Genomic DNA, 19466 nt, shown 5'->3' on the forward strand with positions numbered 1-19466 from the left:
TGCCCCCTGGTGGTGAATATGGATGTAAGGCTTTATCTAAAATGAATAAAACACAAAACATCTACAACCAGCTCAAAGACTACAACAAAGACAGTAGAGGAAGTCAAAGTGAAGACGAAGCCAAAGTCACATTTATTCAACAAAAGGTCCCATAGTGTCAGTGGAGTGACAGAGTTTAATATAAAATCAGTAGAAACAGGTGAAAAGCCTCTAATGAATATTCTGATATATATAATATAATATATCTGACTGACTTTAGTCTGAACTGAATCAGCTCAGTCGTCCTCACATTCAGAAACACCAAACACTGAGACTGATGCTTTTATTGTGAAAAGACAGGAACATCAGACTCTTACCAAAGTAAAAGTTAACATGGTTTTATCCTGTAATAATTGACGCTTGCATCTTTAAAGGAAGAGGATCATTGAGAAGAGGTTTTTTTTTTTTTTTTTAAATCAACTGATTTAATCCATGAATGTGAAAACGTGAGTGAGAGACAGAGACAGACATGTAGAGACTGAACTGTCTGTTCAACAGTGAGAAGGTTTGGTGTTTAGCTCACTTGGTAGAGCTGCCGCCCCATGTTGAGGCTACAGTCATTCCCCCTCTCTGCCTCCCCATTTCCTGTCTTTCTCTCAACTGTGCTATCGATTAAAGGCAATAAAAAAGCCCCAAAATTAAGCGTAGCGTTAGTTCTGGCAGGCCATGATGTCAAGCTCTTAATCAGCACAGCGTAACTGTCTTCACCTGTGCAGATCAGCTGATGGGTCAGCTGACTCCCCGTGGCTGCTTCCTATTGGGGAACTGCATTCAGGGTGCGCTATTTAAACTGCTCTAGTCCGACGTCACCTCCCTTGCTGCTGCTGCTTCCTCTGCCGGCTTTTTTGCAAGACGGGCTCCCGCATGAGGGAAGGATCGCTGGTCGTGTTCGTGCTCGCCCTGCTGCTCCCGATGCCGTCGCCCCCGTCCACGATGCGGACCCGCAGCGGCTGGCGCGGTGACGTGTCATGGGGCTTCAGCGAAGCTCTGGAACGGAGGACGCCATCTGCGACGACGGGGGAGGGGGCTCATTCTCTCCGTCGGGGCTCTCACCTGGCAGGTGGGGGCGGCGTCACACACAGCTGTTCCATTGACCGACGACGGCTGATTCCGGGGCTGTGGAGTTTCTGTTTGCCAGCGATGCTGCCACGCGGTCGGAGCGTCACACAAGGAAAGGTTTGCTTTATTCTTAATTTGCGCTGGGTTTCAACCTCCATAGCGATAATACAGAATCATATTTGGCATTGAATTATTCACTGAGGCAGCTCCTTTTGCGGGTTTTGGGGGGTTCGTCTATTTCATTTTAAATGGGCTACATTTATTTCCAACTTAAATAGCCTCCTGACATCTCTTGTTGCTAGAGGGTCAGGGATTTGCCGGCGTGGTCGTTTTGGGGGGTTTTCTTTGCTCCCTGTTTTCTTGTCTGTAACAACATCTATTGCACGTCTGTCCATCCTGGGTGAGGGATCCCTCCTCTGTTGCTCACCCTGAGGTTTCTCCGATTTTTCCCTGTTAAAAGGGTTTTCCATGGAGTTTTTCCTCAGTCGATGTGAGGGTCTAAGGACAGAGGATGTTGTTACGATGCCATGTAAAGCCCTTTGAGACAAACTGTTTGTAAAAACGGGCTATACAAATAAAATTGCCTTGCCTTGCCTTACTGCACCTGGCAATAGAGCCATTCTAGATGCACAAAAAGCCATGAGCCTCTCATTGTAAATAATTGATTTAATATTATTATTGTTATTATTGTTATTATTATTATTATTATTATTAATAATAATAATAATAATTATTATTATTATTGTTAAGAGGTAGCGTGTGGCTTATTCCCTATTAAATTTTATAGGCAAAAATTAATTCCATTCTAGATAGCCTCCTGGCATCTCTTAGCAGAGGTTCCAGGATTTGCCGGTGTGGTTGTTTTGGGGGTTTTCTTTGCTGCTGCGCTCCCTGCTTATGCCGTTCATGATGGCTCGTGAAGGGCAGGAAGGTGCTCTTCCTGCCTCAGGCTTTCCACGCAAGCGCGTGGAAGAGCAGGGGGTCCCAGAACAGTACCATACCGCCAAATAAAACTTGTGCAAGTAAATAAATATTATTTTGACATAGTGGTCCTGACAGAAATTAAGCGTAGCGTTAGTTCTGGCAGGCCATGACGTCAAGCTCTTAATCAGCACAGCGTAACTGTCTTCACCTGTGCAGATCAGCTGATGGCTCAGCTGACTCCCCGTGGCTGCTTCCTATTGGGGAACTGCATTCAGGGCGCGCTATTTAAACTGCTCTAGTCCGATGTCACCTCCCTTGCTGCTGCTGCTTCCTCTGCCGGCTTTTTTGCAACCCACCTCCACCCCAGCTCCTCCTGTCATTGTATCTTGTTGGTTGCTCTGCTCTGTCTGGGTTTTCTTTGCTGCTGCGCTCCCTGCTTATGCCGTTCATGATGGCTCGTGAAGGGCAGGAAGGTGCTCTTCCTGCCTCAGGCTTTCCACGCAAGCGCGTGGAAGAGCAGGGGGTCCCAGAACAGTACCATACCGCCAAATTAAACTGTGCAAGTAAATAAATATTATTTTGACATGGTGGTCCTGACAGAAATATACTTAAAGGGACATTGTTTAGGAATTACTCCCATCTAGCGTTGTATATCGCAAGCAACTCAATCGTATTTTTCATGCTGCATTCACGTGAAATTGGGCAGATGGCAGACGGACGACAGTCGCTGCACGTAACGGCATAAACAAGCCTCTATGTAAACAAGTGGTCCGTCAGCACGAGGCAAAACAATACATGTGACAATATGTTGTCATGGCAATGTGGTATTGTTTACCTGACCCACGTTTTACCGGCTTTCTCTGGACTTCTGTGACTAAAAGACATCTGGTTTGTTACCAACGGCCGTCTGCCCGACTGCACATGAATGCAGCATCAGTGTAACGCTCCATTCCTCCTCACTGCGTTACCGCGGTGACTTTTCACAGACGCCACCTCGACCTGAGCCGACACTTCAGTTTGTTGATGGGGGTAATTGTTGATTAATGAAAAACATACTTTTGAACGAAATAATTGATTTTCGTGAATAGATAACAGGAGAGGTTACACAATGTCCCTTTAAAAAAAAAAAAAAAGAGAAGGTTTCTGTGACAAGAGGAGACTCTGATTCACTCAACACAGACTCACTGAGGAAACAGGACTGGACCTGAGTCCAAACCCAGGATACAGAGTTTGAGTGAAGGTGGAGTTGAAGGTGTAGATGTGGATCAGTGAGTCAGAGGAGACTCTGTAGAAGGACAGAGAGCCAGCAGGACAGTCCACATACACTGCTATTCTGTTAGAGACAGAGGAGGAGGAGGAGAAGACGTAGTCGGAGATGATGGAAAAGACAGAGGAGGAGGTGATAGGTGTCTCTCTGTTATTGTGCCTGACACTGTAACCACCATAATCAGAGCAGGTCAGACTCCAGGACTGATCGTTCTTTCCAAACACACAGTCTCTACTGTTTCCTTTCCTTCTGATTCCTCTGTAACTCACTGATATATAAACGTCTCCTCTGCACTCGACCTCCCAGTAGCAGCGACCAGTCAGACCAGTTGAACACAGCATCTGATGTTGAAGGTCAAATCTGTCTGGATGATCAGGATATGACTGCTTCTTCTCCACAAGTGTCGCCTTCCTGTTGTTGTCAGACAGTTTGATCTTTGTGTTCACTGTGTTTGTGTCAATTGTGAGTTGACAGGAATCTGATGGAGAGAACAAGACACAGCTGCAGTTATTGATCATGTGATCAGTTATTGACAGTTTGATGAAGACTCATGAGGTCAGTGATGTGACAGTGTGAAGATGGTTGAATGTGCTGCTTTGTTTCCATGAATCAAAGTAAAACACACTTACACTTCCTCAGACCTGGTGTCAACCATGGGACTCCAGCAGGCTCCACCCTGAAAGGAGGAGGGGGGTCAGAGCAGCACCTTCTCTGTCAGCATGCACACATGGACATTACATGGCTCTCACACACAAACTGTTTTATCACTGTGTTCACATGGAGGCTGGTATGTATGGATGAACATTGAGCAGGAGGAGACGAGGAGGAAACACTTCATCATGTGTTTTCTCCATGTGATGTCACTTCAGTGTGAGACACACTCTTTCACTCTCTGACTCTCAAGCTGCACAAACACACGCCACAGCAAATAAGATGAAGACACAACAGGTGGAGCTGACCAGCCCAGATATCCCACAATGCACCAAGAAAAGCTAAGAAGAAGAAGAAGAGTGCAGCTGTGAACAGTGGATGTTTGCAGTGTTTGATGAGGAAGGAAACACAGTCAACACGTTTGTTAGAGCTGAAATACAGTGAGTTTAGTGAGAAACACTGAGTGTCAACACAACTTGTGTTGGTTTGAAGAAAACTCCACAGGAAGCTGGAGAATGAGGCTGTGAGCAGGTTTCCACAGGAGCCACAGCAGCAGTGAGTGGATGAAGGAGCTCTAATAGAAACCATCTGGTCACAGTGACAGGACGGATCAGGATCTCATGATCAATGACTCTGTTCTTCTCTGCTCTTCACACAGATCAGCTGCAACACACTGACTCACTGTGATCAGTCACATCATGTGGAATAAAGCAGCTGTCCTCAGGACCAGTCCTGAGCTCCATCAAACCTGTCCACACATTTTTACTGGACTTGAAGTCAGAGTCCAGAGGAAGCAGAGAAACTGTAGAGCAGAGAGAACCAGACTCAGCTCAGAGCACATGGACTCAGACAGGAAGTGAAGCTCCAGCTGCTGGAGACTTTCATTAAGGAGCCACTTTGTGGCTTCATCTGATCTGGAGTCAGACGTGTTTAAGCAGCACACACACAGTCTGAAAACAGCTGTTTGATCACACACACATTCAGCCACAAACATTGATTATTACACTGTTCACTACATTCACTTTCTTCTGATTGACAGCTCCAGGCCTCTGGACAGTGAGGACATCTGGATGTCACACTGTGATTTACTGTCTCCTCAACACAACAACACATCTCATCAGGACAAGATCAGGATCTCAGAGAGACTGAGCTGATTATTGATCATCAATATCTGACCAGACAGAGACCTGATGGTGCCGCCTGATTTCTGTATCTTACTTCCTCCTTGGTTGGAGACACTGGGAGACGAATCTCCCTGAGCAGTGGACATGGTTTGATTCTTGTTGCTGTTTTGTTATTAGTGTGTCCACACTCAACAGGTGTCTACAGTCTCTGGGACTGTTCAGGTCAAACACTCTGTTGGTTCAGGAGCAGTTCAACCAGCTGCAGCTGAAATGTTTCCTGATACACTCTGAAATAAAGTCTGATCCAAACATCTGGAAAGACTCAGAGCACAGCTGCCAACAGCTGGTTTCATCACTGACATCTCTTCTCCTGAATATGACACAGTGAGTCATGATGAGACACTGAAGTCATCATGAGGAGAAACTCCTGATCCCAGTAGTTCATCACTGTGACTGATGAAAGCTGCACAGCTCATGTTTGAAACACTCTGAGATTTTGGCTTCAGTATAAACTGTGTTGGGATGAGTCAGACTGGGACAGAGGACGTCAGTGGAGTGGGCGGAGCTTCACTGTGGCCTACACCACCTCTGGATATGGTCTAAGTGATGGGATCTGATGTCAGCAATGCATCGATCACCTGAGACAGATGTTAATACCAGGTGTGAACAGGGCCATAAAAAATGTTCCAGCTCCTCCTCCTCTATCAGAGAGTATGTGTGGCTGCAGCAGCCTCTCCATACCTGAGAGAGTCCAGTCTCCAGTCTGGATCCTCCAGTCCAGCAGACAGCAGCTTCACTCCTGAGGCTCCTGGATGATTGTAGCTTAGGTCCAGCTCTCTCAGATGGGAGGGGTTGGAGCTCAGAGCTGAGGCCAGAGAAGCACAGCCTTCCTCTGTGACCAGACATCCTGACAGACTGAACACACACAACAACACACAGGAACCTTCTGTCAACACTTGCTGCTGTGTTCAAGTGTTATCAGATAAACAGCTGGATGGATCCTCACCCGAGAGTCTCCAGTCTACAGTGTGGACTTTCCAGTCCACCAGACAGCTGCTTCACTCCTGAGTCCTGCAGGTTGTTGTTACTCAGGTCCAGGTGTCTCAGACTAGAGGACTGGGAGCTGAGGACTGAGGACAGAGCTTCACAGCTTCTCTCTGAGAGGTTACAGCTGCTCAGTCTGAAGAGGAATTCAAGGAAAAACACTCACATACTCAATATGAAAGAAATAACAGGTTAGAATCATAAATACACAACATTTCAACACAAACCTGAGAGTTTAACGTGTTTCTTATTCAATATGTTCCAGTTTGTATAAATAGATTTATAGATAGATTTAAATATACTGTGATTTCTCACTCATATTTGTATAATCTTTGTATAATCATGTATATATTTGTTTTGTTGTTTGTATATATACAGTCATTGCCTGCATCACCAGTCACACCTAACCACACCCCCTAAAGTGACCTCTGACCTTTGACCCTCTCTTTACCTCCAAATATTTGCCTGAAAACAACGTGACTGTACTGACCTCACTTCCTTTGTTTATTGATTTAAGTTGCATATGTTGTTTGAATGTTATCATATTGATTTTTATCTCATACCAGAGACCTGAGTTTGACCTTGACGTGAATCACCAAAATTGTGGATGTGTTAATTAAGTTTAAGAGAAATAACTTCATTTATCTTAAATATTTGTTTGATGTCATAATGTGCAATGTTCCTTTATTATTTCATTGTACAGAACAAATCCACTACCTACACCAACTATCATCTATCCTGTTTTCTCCAAACAATAAAATATTGGAGCAGATTCCTCAAATCAGTTTTTTAATGTTCACACCAGATGTTCAGTGAGCCACCACCACCACATGCAGTTTAGTTTCTTCAGTCAGTGCTTGTGTCAGTTCACACACAAGAATTTCTCATAAGTTCAGTTCATACAGATGAAAAATAAACTAATTAATGTTAATTTGTACTGTTTATTTCAATAAATAATCAGCTTTTGTTTTTCAGTAGAACCTCCTTCTACCTCCATCACCAGCCACTAACAAACTATATGAATGAATGAACCTGAAGAATCACAGACATGAGTTACATTTACAACTAAAAAACAAAAACAATATTGAGAGTGAGAAAATATTTTCCCACTAAAACAATGAGTCATATTCTGCTGAAAGTGAAAAACCAGGTGTAGTGAAGGTAACTGTATGTGGAAATATCCAGGGGCTTTTTTCTTTTTTCACTTGTTTGTTCATCAAACTGCTTCAAACACTCAGACTGTCTTCAGCAGTAGGTAGATGTGTCTGTACTAGAGATGCGCGGTTTGTGGACACATCCGCAGAGTCCGCAGGTAAACCGCGGGTCGGGAAGGTGACGTGACGAAAAAATATATTTTAATTAGATTCGGGCGGGTGGCGGTTGAACCATTAGAAAAAATATATACATAGTTAAATATTGTTACCCACATACGAAAAACGAGCAGCACTCTTTGAAACAATCAAATTTTCATCAGGCACTGCAGTAATTGCCCACTGGTGTCTGTGCATGAGAGATGGCAACACCTTATTCATTTTGTGAGAAACGCACTCCTGATCTGAGGGCTTTGGCAACAACAGTCAACACTTTCTTCATGGAAATGACAATACAGTGGAAACCGCTTATAGTGATCACAGATATAGTAGCCTAATCAACCGCTTATATAGATCAAAAGGCTTGGGACGAAATTAAATGTCCATCGCACTGGCGGGAGGGAGAGGACGCTGGTGCTGATTGTTCGCCGCTTCTCCACCTGCAAAAATGTTAAATGCTTTTAATCTATTGTTTTTTGATATTTTAGTAGCAAAGCTGCTCTATCTCACAGCACGGACTGCCGAAATTGCGGTACTTTTTTGGACATCGGAGTTGCGACTCACCCATCTTCTAATGGTGGGGTAGCCACCAACTACCAGCGTTCCCTACCAGCTGCAGACAACCACAGCTGACAGACCTGTTCCACCTGGAAGGGGCTCTCTGGATCCGACCATCATATCCTGACAAACAGCTGTTTTTCTGGCTGGCGGACTAGTGGTTGGTTGGCTGCGGCTCTGAGCTAGTGCTGTTTGGCAGCTAACTGGGCAGCATCCTTCCCTGGTCAGCATGGCGTTCAGCTACTCCACCTCGCAACTTCGCCGACTAAGACCTGCGGTCGCCCCTGGATTTGCCGTCCCCATCATCAAAGAGCTTGGACTTCTTCGCTGCCCTCGTTACATCCACAGAGGCTCGGGACGGAATTTCATCTTCCATAACCAGCCGAGCTGCTCTGCTACAAACATCCCATGTCTCTGGTCACCTGTCGCACGTCTGATGCGTCATCAGAACACCGTCGCTCCGGCAACCATCAACACGGGAAACACCACGAGATCTCTGCACTCCAGCAGGGGAAACATTGCGAGATTCCCACACACTCGGCTAGATACTGTTCATGGAATGGATTCCAGTCCATGTGGAGTGGATTTCAATGTGTTGCGACCTGTGCAAAGTTTCACTCCACAGTCATTGCTTAAATTTGAACTTTTTAACACCCAGTCAATCAACAATAAATCCACCCTGATTGAAGAGCACATCAGGGAGAGGGGACTTGATTTCATGTGTCTGACAGAAACCTCCTCACAACTCTCTGCACTTCCTCTGCCAACATCATAATTTTGGGAGATATTATTATCCACGTTGACACCCCTTCTTGTCTCCCCGCTGTCGAGTTCCTCCAGCTTCTGGACTCTCTAAACCTACAAAAACATGTTGATGTCCCCACACACTCTAAGGGACACACACTCGACCTGGTCATCTCAAACTCTGCCCCCATCAGCAACCTACTGGTTTATGATCGATCTAGGTGTTTCCGACCACAAGGTAGTGTTAATGGAGCTGCCTTTTCCATCCCCCTACACCAAACCCAAGCGGCAGATCCAATTCAAAAATCTGAAAAAGATTAATGCGGATGCCCTGGCCCTGGCCCTTCAATTTCTCTCCTCTGGCTCTACTGACTTCCTCTCTGTTGCCAACTCAGTGGATTCTTACAATCAGTCCCTGAGCAGGCTACTGGACCTCCACGCCCCTTTAACATCCAGGACAGTCTCCTTCTCGCGCTCAGCACCTTGGTACACCTGTGAGCTGCGTAAGACGAAGGCGGCTGGGCGTGTCCTCGAGCGGTGGCTCAAGGCCTCCGGGCTGACTGTTCACAAACAGGCGTACAAGGAGCACAGGAAGGCATACGCAGAAGCTCTGAGTAACGCACGGTCCAGGTTTTATTCCACCATCATCAACAACAGCCCGGGATATTCAAAACAACTTTTCTCAACAATAAATCACCTTCTCAAACTCCCATCACTCTCCCACTCTGAGGTCACTGAGGAGAGGTGCAACATGCACATCACTTTTTTCAGACAAAAAGTCGCCAACATCCGCTCACATCTTTCCGCCACTGCTGCTCCGCCCCCCCAAACTGCCGACCCATTACCTGACAACGTCCAGCCTCTCTGCTCCCTCCTCAACATCACACAGGGAGAGGTGGAGCATATTGTCAGAAAAATGAAACCAACCACCTGTGCTTTGGACCCCTTCCCCTCAGCCCTGCTGAAGGCCAACATCTCTGCCATATCTCCTGTCATCACCAAGATCATAAACCACTCCCTCCTGATTGGCTATATCCCACCTGCATTAAAAACCGCTGTCATCAGACCACTGCTGAAAAAACCCACCCTGGACCCAGAAATCCTCTCCAATTACAGACCCATTTCAAACCTGCCATTCCTGTCAAAAGTTCTGGAAAAAATAGTCGCTGCACAACTTCCCGATCACCTCAAACACAATAATCTTTTTGATAAGTTCCAGTCTGGTTTTCGCCAGGGCCATAGCACAGAAACAGCCTTGGTCAGGGTCACCAATGACCTTCTGATGACATCAGATTCTGGTTCTCCATCTCTTCTCATCCTCCTCGACCTAACAGCTGCTTTTGATACAGTTGACCACAACATCCTCCTCCACCGCCTGCAACATACCATTGGACACTCAGCCAACGTTTTAAACTGGTTCACCTCCTACTTGACCAACAGAACTGAGCATGTCACCCTGGGCAAAGCAAGGTCAGACACCCACAAAGTCATCTGTGGTGTCCCCCAGGGATCTGTGCTGGGCCCCACCCTCTTCACCCTCTACCTGCTTCCCCTAGGTAAGGTAACCAGCAAGCATGGGATAGCCTACCATTGCTACGCTGATGACACACAACTCTACCTACGCACAACTCCCACTTCCACTGCTCCCCTGCCAACATCCACACTGACCACCTGCCTGGAGGAGATAGAGGCGTGGATGAAGCTAAATTTCCTTCAACTCAACAGTTCCAAAACAGAAGCCATTCTAGTTGGCACTCCACATCAGCTCCACTCTTCCACCATCACCAGCATCACTTTCACCGGTCAAAACATCCCCCTCTCCACTTCTGTCACCAACCTAGATGTCAAAATTGACCCACAACTCACCTTTGACACCCACATCAAACATCTTTGCAAAACATCATTCTATCACCTCAGGAACATCACCAAACTCCGTCCAACTCTCACCCTGGCTGATGCAGAGAAGCTCGTCCACGCCTTTGTCTCCTCCAGGCTGGATTACTGTAACGCACTCCTCATCGGGATCTCTGGCAGGAGCTTACAGGGACTGCAATACATCCAGAACAACGCTGCCAGGATCCTGATGAGGGTGCGCAAATACGATCACATCACCCCCATCCTCAAAACTCTCCACTGGCTCCCTGTCCCACTCAGAATTGAGTACAAGGTCTCTCTCCTCACCCACCAGTGCATTCATGGACATGCCCCCAATATCTCAAAGAACTCCTCACACCCCACCCCACCACACGCACCCTCCGATTCGCAAATTCAAACACCCTCAAAACCCCGAGAACCAAGCTCCGCACTATGGGTGACTGGGCCTTCTGCTCTGCAGCTCCAAGGCTGTGGAACGACCCCCCCCCCCCCAGACCACCTGAGGGCCCCACAGACCACTGATGCTTTTAAACGAAACCTGAATGCATATTTATTCAGGAAAGCTTTCTGCTAAATTTTAGTACACTTTTCATTGTCTTTTCTTAACTTTTCTTAACTTGTGTCTCTTTTTAAATTAAGCTTGTACTGTGGTACTTTGAGATTGCTTAAATGTAAAGTGCATTATAAATAAAATGTATTATTATTATTAGGGCCGAGCGGCGAGTAGCACTCGCCCGGCGGAGGGCCTATTGAAATCGTGCTGTTTATTATTCTTTATTATTCTTGCGGTCTTTAAACCCCAATTTGGCCCCTTTCCCAAACTCGAAAATGCCCCAACTTTTGCCCCGATGTCCGGCCTGGTGAAAAATTCGATATTTTGGAGTCGTCGCACATGTCCGACGCAAAATGGCGAAATAGCGCCCCCTACAAAATTGAAAAAAGCCCATTGGGACCTTTGCTAACTTTGTCGTAGGCCGACGAAATTCGGTACACATATGTACCATACCCAGATATACAAAAAAGCCTCTTAGCGTCATCATGAAATGTCGACAGGAAGTCGGCCATTTTGAATTGATCGTTTTTGGCGCCAAATTAATGCGTCCAAAACAATTCGCCCGACCGGCTCCAAATTTGATAGATAACATCTTCAGACCTAGCTATGAAAAAGTTGTGCTCCGTAGGTCGATAGGTCAAAGGGCGTGGCCTCTGGTGGGCGCCAAAGTTGGGCTCGATCGCCACCCAAATTCGGTTGGCTGTCACGCCCACATACTTTATCCTATCAACTTCAAACTTGAATTACAATTACGGCAGTGAGTCCCTGATTCGCCCGATATAGATAGATATCACGTGACGTCACACAGCGTTCACAGCCGGTCACAGCGCCATCTTGGGTACCGACTTCCAAAGGCAGTCTATGGGCTGTGACATCAAATCTCACAAAAATAGTGGATAAAGCGTTTTTTATTACATGGCTCTATTGAATGTCGTATTCCGATAATTTATTGATATTTCTGATATTTATTTACATCTTGATTTTGCATTTAACAGTCTGTTATTCCTGTTGTTCCTGATGAGGAGAGAGAGAGGTCCACTGGGTGAGCGAGATTCACTTTTAACGGGAGAGAGAGCGGCGCACTGCGCTGTCAAAGCTCGTCTCAGCAGAAAGGTGCTGGAGGTGTGTGCTTTCAAGGCAAGGCCATCAAAATGAGAAATATCCATATCCAAACTACATCAGACAGCAGTCATTTCTGGTCAGAGAGGATGTGGCTGCACTGAGCTGAATAGAGGTTAACTCAGTGTTCGGTACCCAGCATGGCGGCGGCCAGGTGGAACGCATCGTGACGTCACCTTACTGATAAGTATCAATATCAATATCCCACTTTACTCAATGCGCCCCCCGGTGGTAACAGGAAGTGACCTGGTTTACACTTACATTGTCAAATCGACTTCAAATGTTACACGTGTGATGACACTCCGCCCCTGAACACACCCACCCACATCTGGATTCATACAAATGCGCCCCCTGGTGGTAACAGGAAGTGACCTGTTTTACATTTACATTGTCCGATTCACATCAAACTTCAGGTGCTTGATCCCGGTCAGCTCCTGAACGCCGCTACCCGCTTCTGGCTTCGTAGTGCCACCTAGTGGACGAACCGCACGTTGCGTTTTTCCGCTCCCGCAGCGCTTTTTCGCCATTCTCGCTTCGCGCCACGGCCCCCGCATGCCTCAGGCCCCCGCGGTCGCATGGGTCGAGCGAGGGCCGATCATCGCCGCTTGCGGCTTAAATTATTATTATTATTTCTATACAAATGCTGTTTAAATAATTCGTTATAGTGATCAAGAAATCTGCTTATAGTGTTCAGTTTTGGTCATTTTATGGATGAAAACATGCGCAAAAACAATTTCAAAACTACGTGCAGCCTATTCATTTTATTTTCGGCTGTGTCCCTTTGACGTACACTGCTGTAGCAGCCTGCACATGTCGCTGCGCTTGTGTTGTTGTGCTATGTGCGTCACCTGGCCGGCTGAGCCACATGACTGTCGGTGTGGCGCAACTCATTATCACTGGCTGTTTGTGTTGTCTGTCAAAACATGGATGAATAAAACCTATAGATTTTCGGCTTTTGGCTCATTCCGTTCATCTCCGCATAGCGCTTTTTTCCCGTTATTGGTAGAGAGAGAGAGAGGCGCGCACTGCATGACAGCAGCGCGCAGCAGAAGTGAAACTCATACGGCCCGACCCCCCTCATCCATATTAGATATTGGCCTACAACAACGGGCGGATGGCGGGCGGGTGTGGTTTTGAAAAAACGTTGGTTCGGGTGGATGTCGGGTGGATGACGACTTTTGTGATGCGGTTGCGGATGAAATAATTGCCTATCCGCGCATCTCTAGTCTGTACCGTCTGTACCACATAACAGCAATATACTAGTGATGCTGGGCCGTATCCATGGAGATGTCATGAGACATAATGTAAATCTGTCATAAAACCTGAGCAGTGTTCACTCTGGTGACAGTGAACGCTGCTCAGGTTCATCATTTATAAACTGATTCATTCAGTTCAACGTTCACTAAAAACATGAACATGTCCGATGAAGCACAGCCTTCCTCTATGATCAGACATCCTGACAGACTGAACACACACAACAACAACACACAGGAACCCACTGTCAACACCTGCTGCTGTGTTCAAGTGTCATCAGATAAACAGCTGGGTGGATCCTCACCTGAGAGTCTCCAGTCTACAGTGTGGACTCTCCAGTCCACCAGACAGCAGCTTCACTCCTGAGTCCTGCAGGTTGTTACTCAGGTCCAGGTGTCTCAGACTAGAGGACTGGGAGCTGAGGACTGAGGACAGAGCTTCACAGCTTCTCTCTGAGAGGTTACAGCCGCTCAGCCTGAAGAGATTATCATGAAAAATGAGGAATTACAGAAGAAAGGATATTATCTGTCCTGTTGAAAAGACAGAATGTTTTTTATGTAATGATGAATAAATCCAATTATCTCTACACTTACAGAGCTTTGTTGGAGGCTTTGACAACTGGCAGCAGCCTCAGAAGAACATCCTCTGAAGCAGAGTATTTCTTCAGGTCAAACTCATCCAGATCTTCTTCTGATGACAGTAAGATGAAGACCAGAGCCGACCATTGAGCAGGAGACAGTTTATCTGTGGAGAGATGTCCTGATCTCAGGGACAGTTGGATCTCCTCCACTAGAGAACGATCATTCAGTTCATTCAGACAGTGGAACAGGTTGATGCTTTTCTCTGCAGACAGAGTCTCTTCAATCTTCTTCTTGATGTATTGGACTGTATTCTGATTGGACGACTCACTTCCTGTCTTTGTCATCAGACCTCGTAGCCGATTCTGATTGGTCTTCAGTGAAAGACCCAGGAGGAAGCGGAGGAACAAGTCCAGGTGTCCATTTGGACTCTGTAAGGCCTCGTCCACAGCGCTCTGATAGAAAGGTGTTGATTTGTCTCCAAACACTTTAGACAACCGGGAGGTTGTTTGTTGTTGTGACATCAGGTTGAGTCCAGAGTTGGTGAAGGTCAGATGGACATGAAGAGCAGCCAGAAACTCCTGAACACTCAGATGGATGAAGCAGAACACCTTGTCCTGGTACAGGCCACTCTCCTCTTTAAAGATCTGTGTGAACACTCCTGAGTACACTGAGGCTGCTCTGATATCGATGCCGCACTCTGCCAGGTCTGATTCATAGAAGATCAGGTTTCCTTTCTGCAGCTGCTCAAAAGCCAGTTTTCCCAGAGACTCAATCATCTTCCTGCTCTCTGGACTCCAGTGTGGATCTGTCTCAGCTCCTCCATCATACTTGACCTTCTTCAGTTTTAGATGAACCACCAGGAAGTGGATGTACATCTCAGTCAGGGTCTTGGGCAGCTCTCCTCCCTCTCTGGTCTTCAACAGCTCCTCCAGAACTCCAGCAGTGATCCAGCAGAAGACTGGGATGTGGCACATGATGTGGAGGCTTCGTGATGTCTTGATGTGGGAGATGATCTTTCTGGCCTGCTGCTGATCTCTGAACCTCTTCCTGAAGTACTCCTCCTTCTGTGGGTCAGTGAACCCTCTGACCTCTGTCACCATGTCAACACACTGAGGAGGGATCTGATTGGCTGCTGCAGGTCGTGTGGTTATCCAGAGGCGAGCAGAGGGAAGCAGGTTCCCCCTGATGAGGTTGGTCAGCAGCACGTTGACTGAGGTGGACTCTGTCACATCAGTCAGGATCTCAGTGTTGTGGAAATCCAGAGGAAGTCGACACTCGTCCAGACCGTCAAAGATGAAGACGATCTGGAACTGATCAAACCTGCAGATTCCTTCTTCTTTGGTTTCAGAGAAGAAGTGATGAACAAGTTCCACCAAGCTGAACTTTTTCTCTTTCAGCACATTCAGCTCTCTGAAGGTGAAGGGAAATGTAAAGTGTAAGTCCTGGTTGTCTTTGTCTTCAGCCCAGTCCAGAGTGAACTTCTGTGTTAAGACTGTTTTCCCAATGCCAGCCACTCCCTTTGTCATCACTGTTCTGATTGGTCGGTCTCTTCCAGGTGGGGCTTTAAAGATGTCTTCTTGTCTGATGGTTGTTTCTGGTCTGTCTGGTTTCCTGGATGCTGTTTCAATCTGTCTGACCTCATGTTCATCATTGACCTCTCCAGTCCCTCCCTCTGTGATGTAGAGCTCTGTGTAGATCTGGTTCAGAAGGATTGGGTTTCCTGCTTTAGAGATCCCCTCAAACACACACTGGAACTTCTTCTTCAGGGCAGATTTGAGTTTACGTCCACAAACTGGAGCAAAATATTCTAAATGAACATAAAAGAAACAGGATACAGAAAGAAAATATAACATTATATATCAACTATATGAACATGTTTCCCTCCATGTGTTGATGTCAGTGAACATTTCATTTGTTCATCATGTTAAATCTTTGGAGAAATCCTCTTACTGCTCTGCAGACGCTCAGCCAGCTCCTCCTGCTTCATCCTCCTCAGGAAGTTCACTGTGATCTTCACTATTGCCTCCCTGCTGCTTCTCCTCTGCTCTTCATCCTCACCGTCCAACACTTCCTCATCCTCCCTCTGACTCCCTGGGCATTCTGGGTAATCTGGACTCAGAACCTTGTGGATCTTCTTCAGCTCGTTCTTGACAAACGTGACCATGTTCTCCTCCAGCAGCTGGAACAGAAACTCTATGAGTCACAGCATCAAACTAAAACCATGGAGCCAAACATCAGATCCATGTTGGACAGATTGACAATCCACTGGTGTCAAAGTGCAGCATGGAGATGATGGTGAACCCAACAGATGTAACAGCAGCTGTTGGACATGTCCTCACCATAAATATGGAGTCCAGGTGTGTTTGATGCTGCTGGGCAGACTGACCACTGGGAACCTCTGAGCTCTCCTGGTCCACTCTGTGGAGGAATCAGTGTCAATTCAACATCAGTACAAGATGGATTTTATATGTCCCCCAGTTCTCCGGCTGCCACTGGGGGCTGGGACCAGAAGTGAGCAATTCTCCATTGACCCCATGTTAAAATAGCCGACTTTACAGCTTAAGAATACATATTTACAGCCTGGTACATATTTTGTTTTCGGTCTGTACCGATATTTTCCACCCCCGTGAACACTGTGGGGTTTGTATCGTTTTAGTGTTGTTTAGACTTAAAATACGGACATAAATTGGGGCGTGGTTACGGTGAGTGACAGGTTCACAGACAGTTTCCGGCCGTTAGCTGGTTGTTTTGAGTTCAGTGGGCGGGTTTTCAGCCGGCTAACTGCTGCATCTCCTCCAAATATGGAAAGTAAACACTAAAATCCAAGATGGCACAGTTCAAATGCCCGTAGTAGGATCACAAAACAGACTCCCCCAAACCAATGGGTGACGTCACGGGTGCTATACGTCCTTTCTTTTTACAGTCTATGTCAGACCTGGTCCAACAACACGTCGTACAAACTGGTTGTTTTCTACAATAGCCTGAGTCTGACTCAGTTACAGCTTAATTATTTATTCATTTCCGACATGTTAGTTAAATCAAACTTCGTCACTAATCATCTCAGTTTAAAGCTTCAGTTGGTAAAAATTATTCAGTCATATTTGATGGAACCGTCACTATATTCTGATAGTCGGACATTAAATGGGTAATTTAGGACAAAATCCAACTCCTCTGGCTCCACCTACAGCCTGTAATCGTATTTGCCGAAATCCTAACTACATATGATTACACAAGCCTAGAACATATGGAAAAGGTACGTCTTCTGTGGGTGCGTTTATGGCTACTTTGTGTGCGTATGCCTGCGTGTGTGTGTGTGTGTGTGTGTGTATGTGTGTGTTTTACTACATTTTGTAACAAGTTCATTCATCTTCTATACAGCTCCTCACTAGGGTCGAGGGTGAGCTGGAGTCTTTCTCAGCTGACTTTGGGCAGGAGGCGGGGTTCACCCTGGACAGGTCACCAGTCTATCACAGGGCCAACATATGCAGACACACATTCACACCTATGGGCAATTTAGAGTCACCAGTTAACCTGCATGTCTTTGGTCTGTGGGAGGAAGCTGGAGAGAACCCACACATGCACGGGGAGAACATGCAAACTCTAAGTCAGATTCATGAACGTGTTATTAAATCAAGAATGCCAGAGAAGGTGAGTTGAGGATGAAAGTTAAAATGCCCAAGCAAAAATCTACAGGGAGCATCGGACTCCGAACATAAAAAGAACTTTAGTGCTGAAGTGGAGCGACTGCTGCAGGAAGTGAACAAAAAGCAGCTGTTATATTTAGTAGCGTCAGCAGTGGATGCAATAACAGCAAAAAAGATGTATGGGATGCTGTCAGTCATGTGACTCCACAGGAAGAACATTCAACAGAAACTCAAAAACGTTTAAATGTAGTTTTGGCTTACATCTGATCAGCTGATCCACGTCCTCCTTTAAATTTAATACCCAAGTCCTTTGAGTTGTTGCTCTTTAAAGACAGACAGCTGGGTTCAGGAGAGTCTGGTTTCTGCTGCTGGATCCTGAAACAACAACACAACTGATAAATGTGCATGTTGGAGAAAAAACTGATGAGAAATATCTTTAATCTTTTAATAAACCTTTAGAGAGAAAAGTCTTTCTGACTGTTTTAAATTCTGACCTTTGACCTTTGGGCATCTGATCAGCTGATCCACGTCCTCCTTTAAATTTAATACCCAAGTCCTTTGAGTCGTTGCTCTTTAAAGACAGACAGCTGGGTTCAGGAGAGTATGGTTTCTGCAGCTGGATCCTGAGACAACACAACTAATAAATGTGCATGTTGGAGAAAAAACTGATGAGAAATATCTTCAATATTTTAATAAACTTTTAGAGAGAAAAGTCTTTCTGACTGTTTTAAATTCTGACCTTTGACCTTTGGCCATCTGATCAGCTGATCCACGTCCTCCTTTAAATTTAATACCCAAGTCCTTTGAGTCGTTGCTCTTTAAAGACAGACAGCTGGGTTCAGGAGAGTATGGTTTCTGCTGCTGGATCCTGAAACAACAACACAACTGATAAATGTGCATGTTGGAGAAAAAAACTGATGAGAAATATCTTCAATCTTTTAATAAACTTTTAGAGAGAAAAGTCTTTCTGACTGTTTTAAATTCTGACCTTTGACCTTTGGCCATCTGATCAGCTGATCCACGTCCTCCTTTAAATTTAATACCCAAGTCCTTTGAGTCGTTGCTCTTTAAAGACAGACAGCTGGGTTCAGGAGAGTATGGTTTCTGCTGCTGGATCCTGAAACAACAACACAACTGATAAATGTGCATGTTGGAGAAAAAACTGATGAGAAAATCTTCAATCTTTTAATAAACTTTTAGAGAGAAAAGTCTTTCTGACTGTTTTAAATTCTGACCTTTGACCTGTGGTCAGGCTCTGACGTCCCCCACACAGAGTGGTTTTAGAGGGAGGGGCTCCCTCCTCTCTGTCCTCACACTGATCCATGCTACTGAGGTCACATCCACATCAGCTCACACACACTTTGTAGCTTCACCTGCAGAGGAAACACACATCATTCATCTGCACAGCAGCTCACATGTCCATCATGTCTCCAGCTGCTCCTCCACTGATTGGCTCTTCTTCTCTGCTTCATATCAGTGTCAGTTGAATGCAGTCACACAGCAGTGAGGAAGAGGAAGCTGCCATCAGCTGCTGTACTTCTACTATCAGTCCACTAGATGGCGTCATGAAGCTGCAGCCCAGCAACATGATCCATGGACCACTGTTTCCATCCACTGACACACACAAGGACTGAGATCCACTGAGTTGATGTGACAGTCTCTGTGTGGACAGCGTCCCTGTAGAAAACCACTGGATCTAACAAGCTACAGCTGATTATTA

General features: G+C 45.9%; 1 protein-coding gene across 1 annotated transcript; it reads right to left on the minus strand.

The window, feature by feature from the left end:
- Window positions 1-3187: 3187 nt before the first annotated feature.
- LOC146975266 (NLR family CARD domain-containing protein 3-like) lies at window positions 3188-16638 on the minus strand. Its single transcript, XM_085794585.1, has 8 exons — window positions 16634-16638; window positions 16442-16520; window positions 16053-16281; window positions 14115-15909; window positions 13826-13996; window positions 6071-6244; window positions 3919-3965; window positions 3188-3767 (listed from the first exon to the last, which is right to left on the minus strand). Exons 1-8 carry the CDS (start codon window positions 16636-16638, stop codon window positions 3193-3195), a joined length of 3075 nt encoding a protein of 1024 aa, XP_085650711.1. The 3' UTR covers window positions 3188-3192.
- Window positions 16639-19466: the final 2828 nt, after the last annotated feature.

Source organism: Trachurus japonicus, chromosome 13 (genome assembly GCF_045865225.1).
Source record: "Trachurus japonicus isolate A0001 chromosome 13, Traja_1.0".
Lineage (NCBI taxonomy): Eukaryota > Metazoa > Chordata > Actinopteri > Carangiformes > Carangidae > Trachurus > Trachurus japonicus.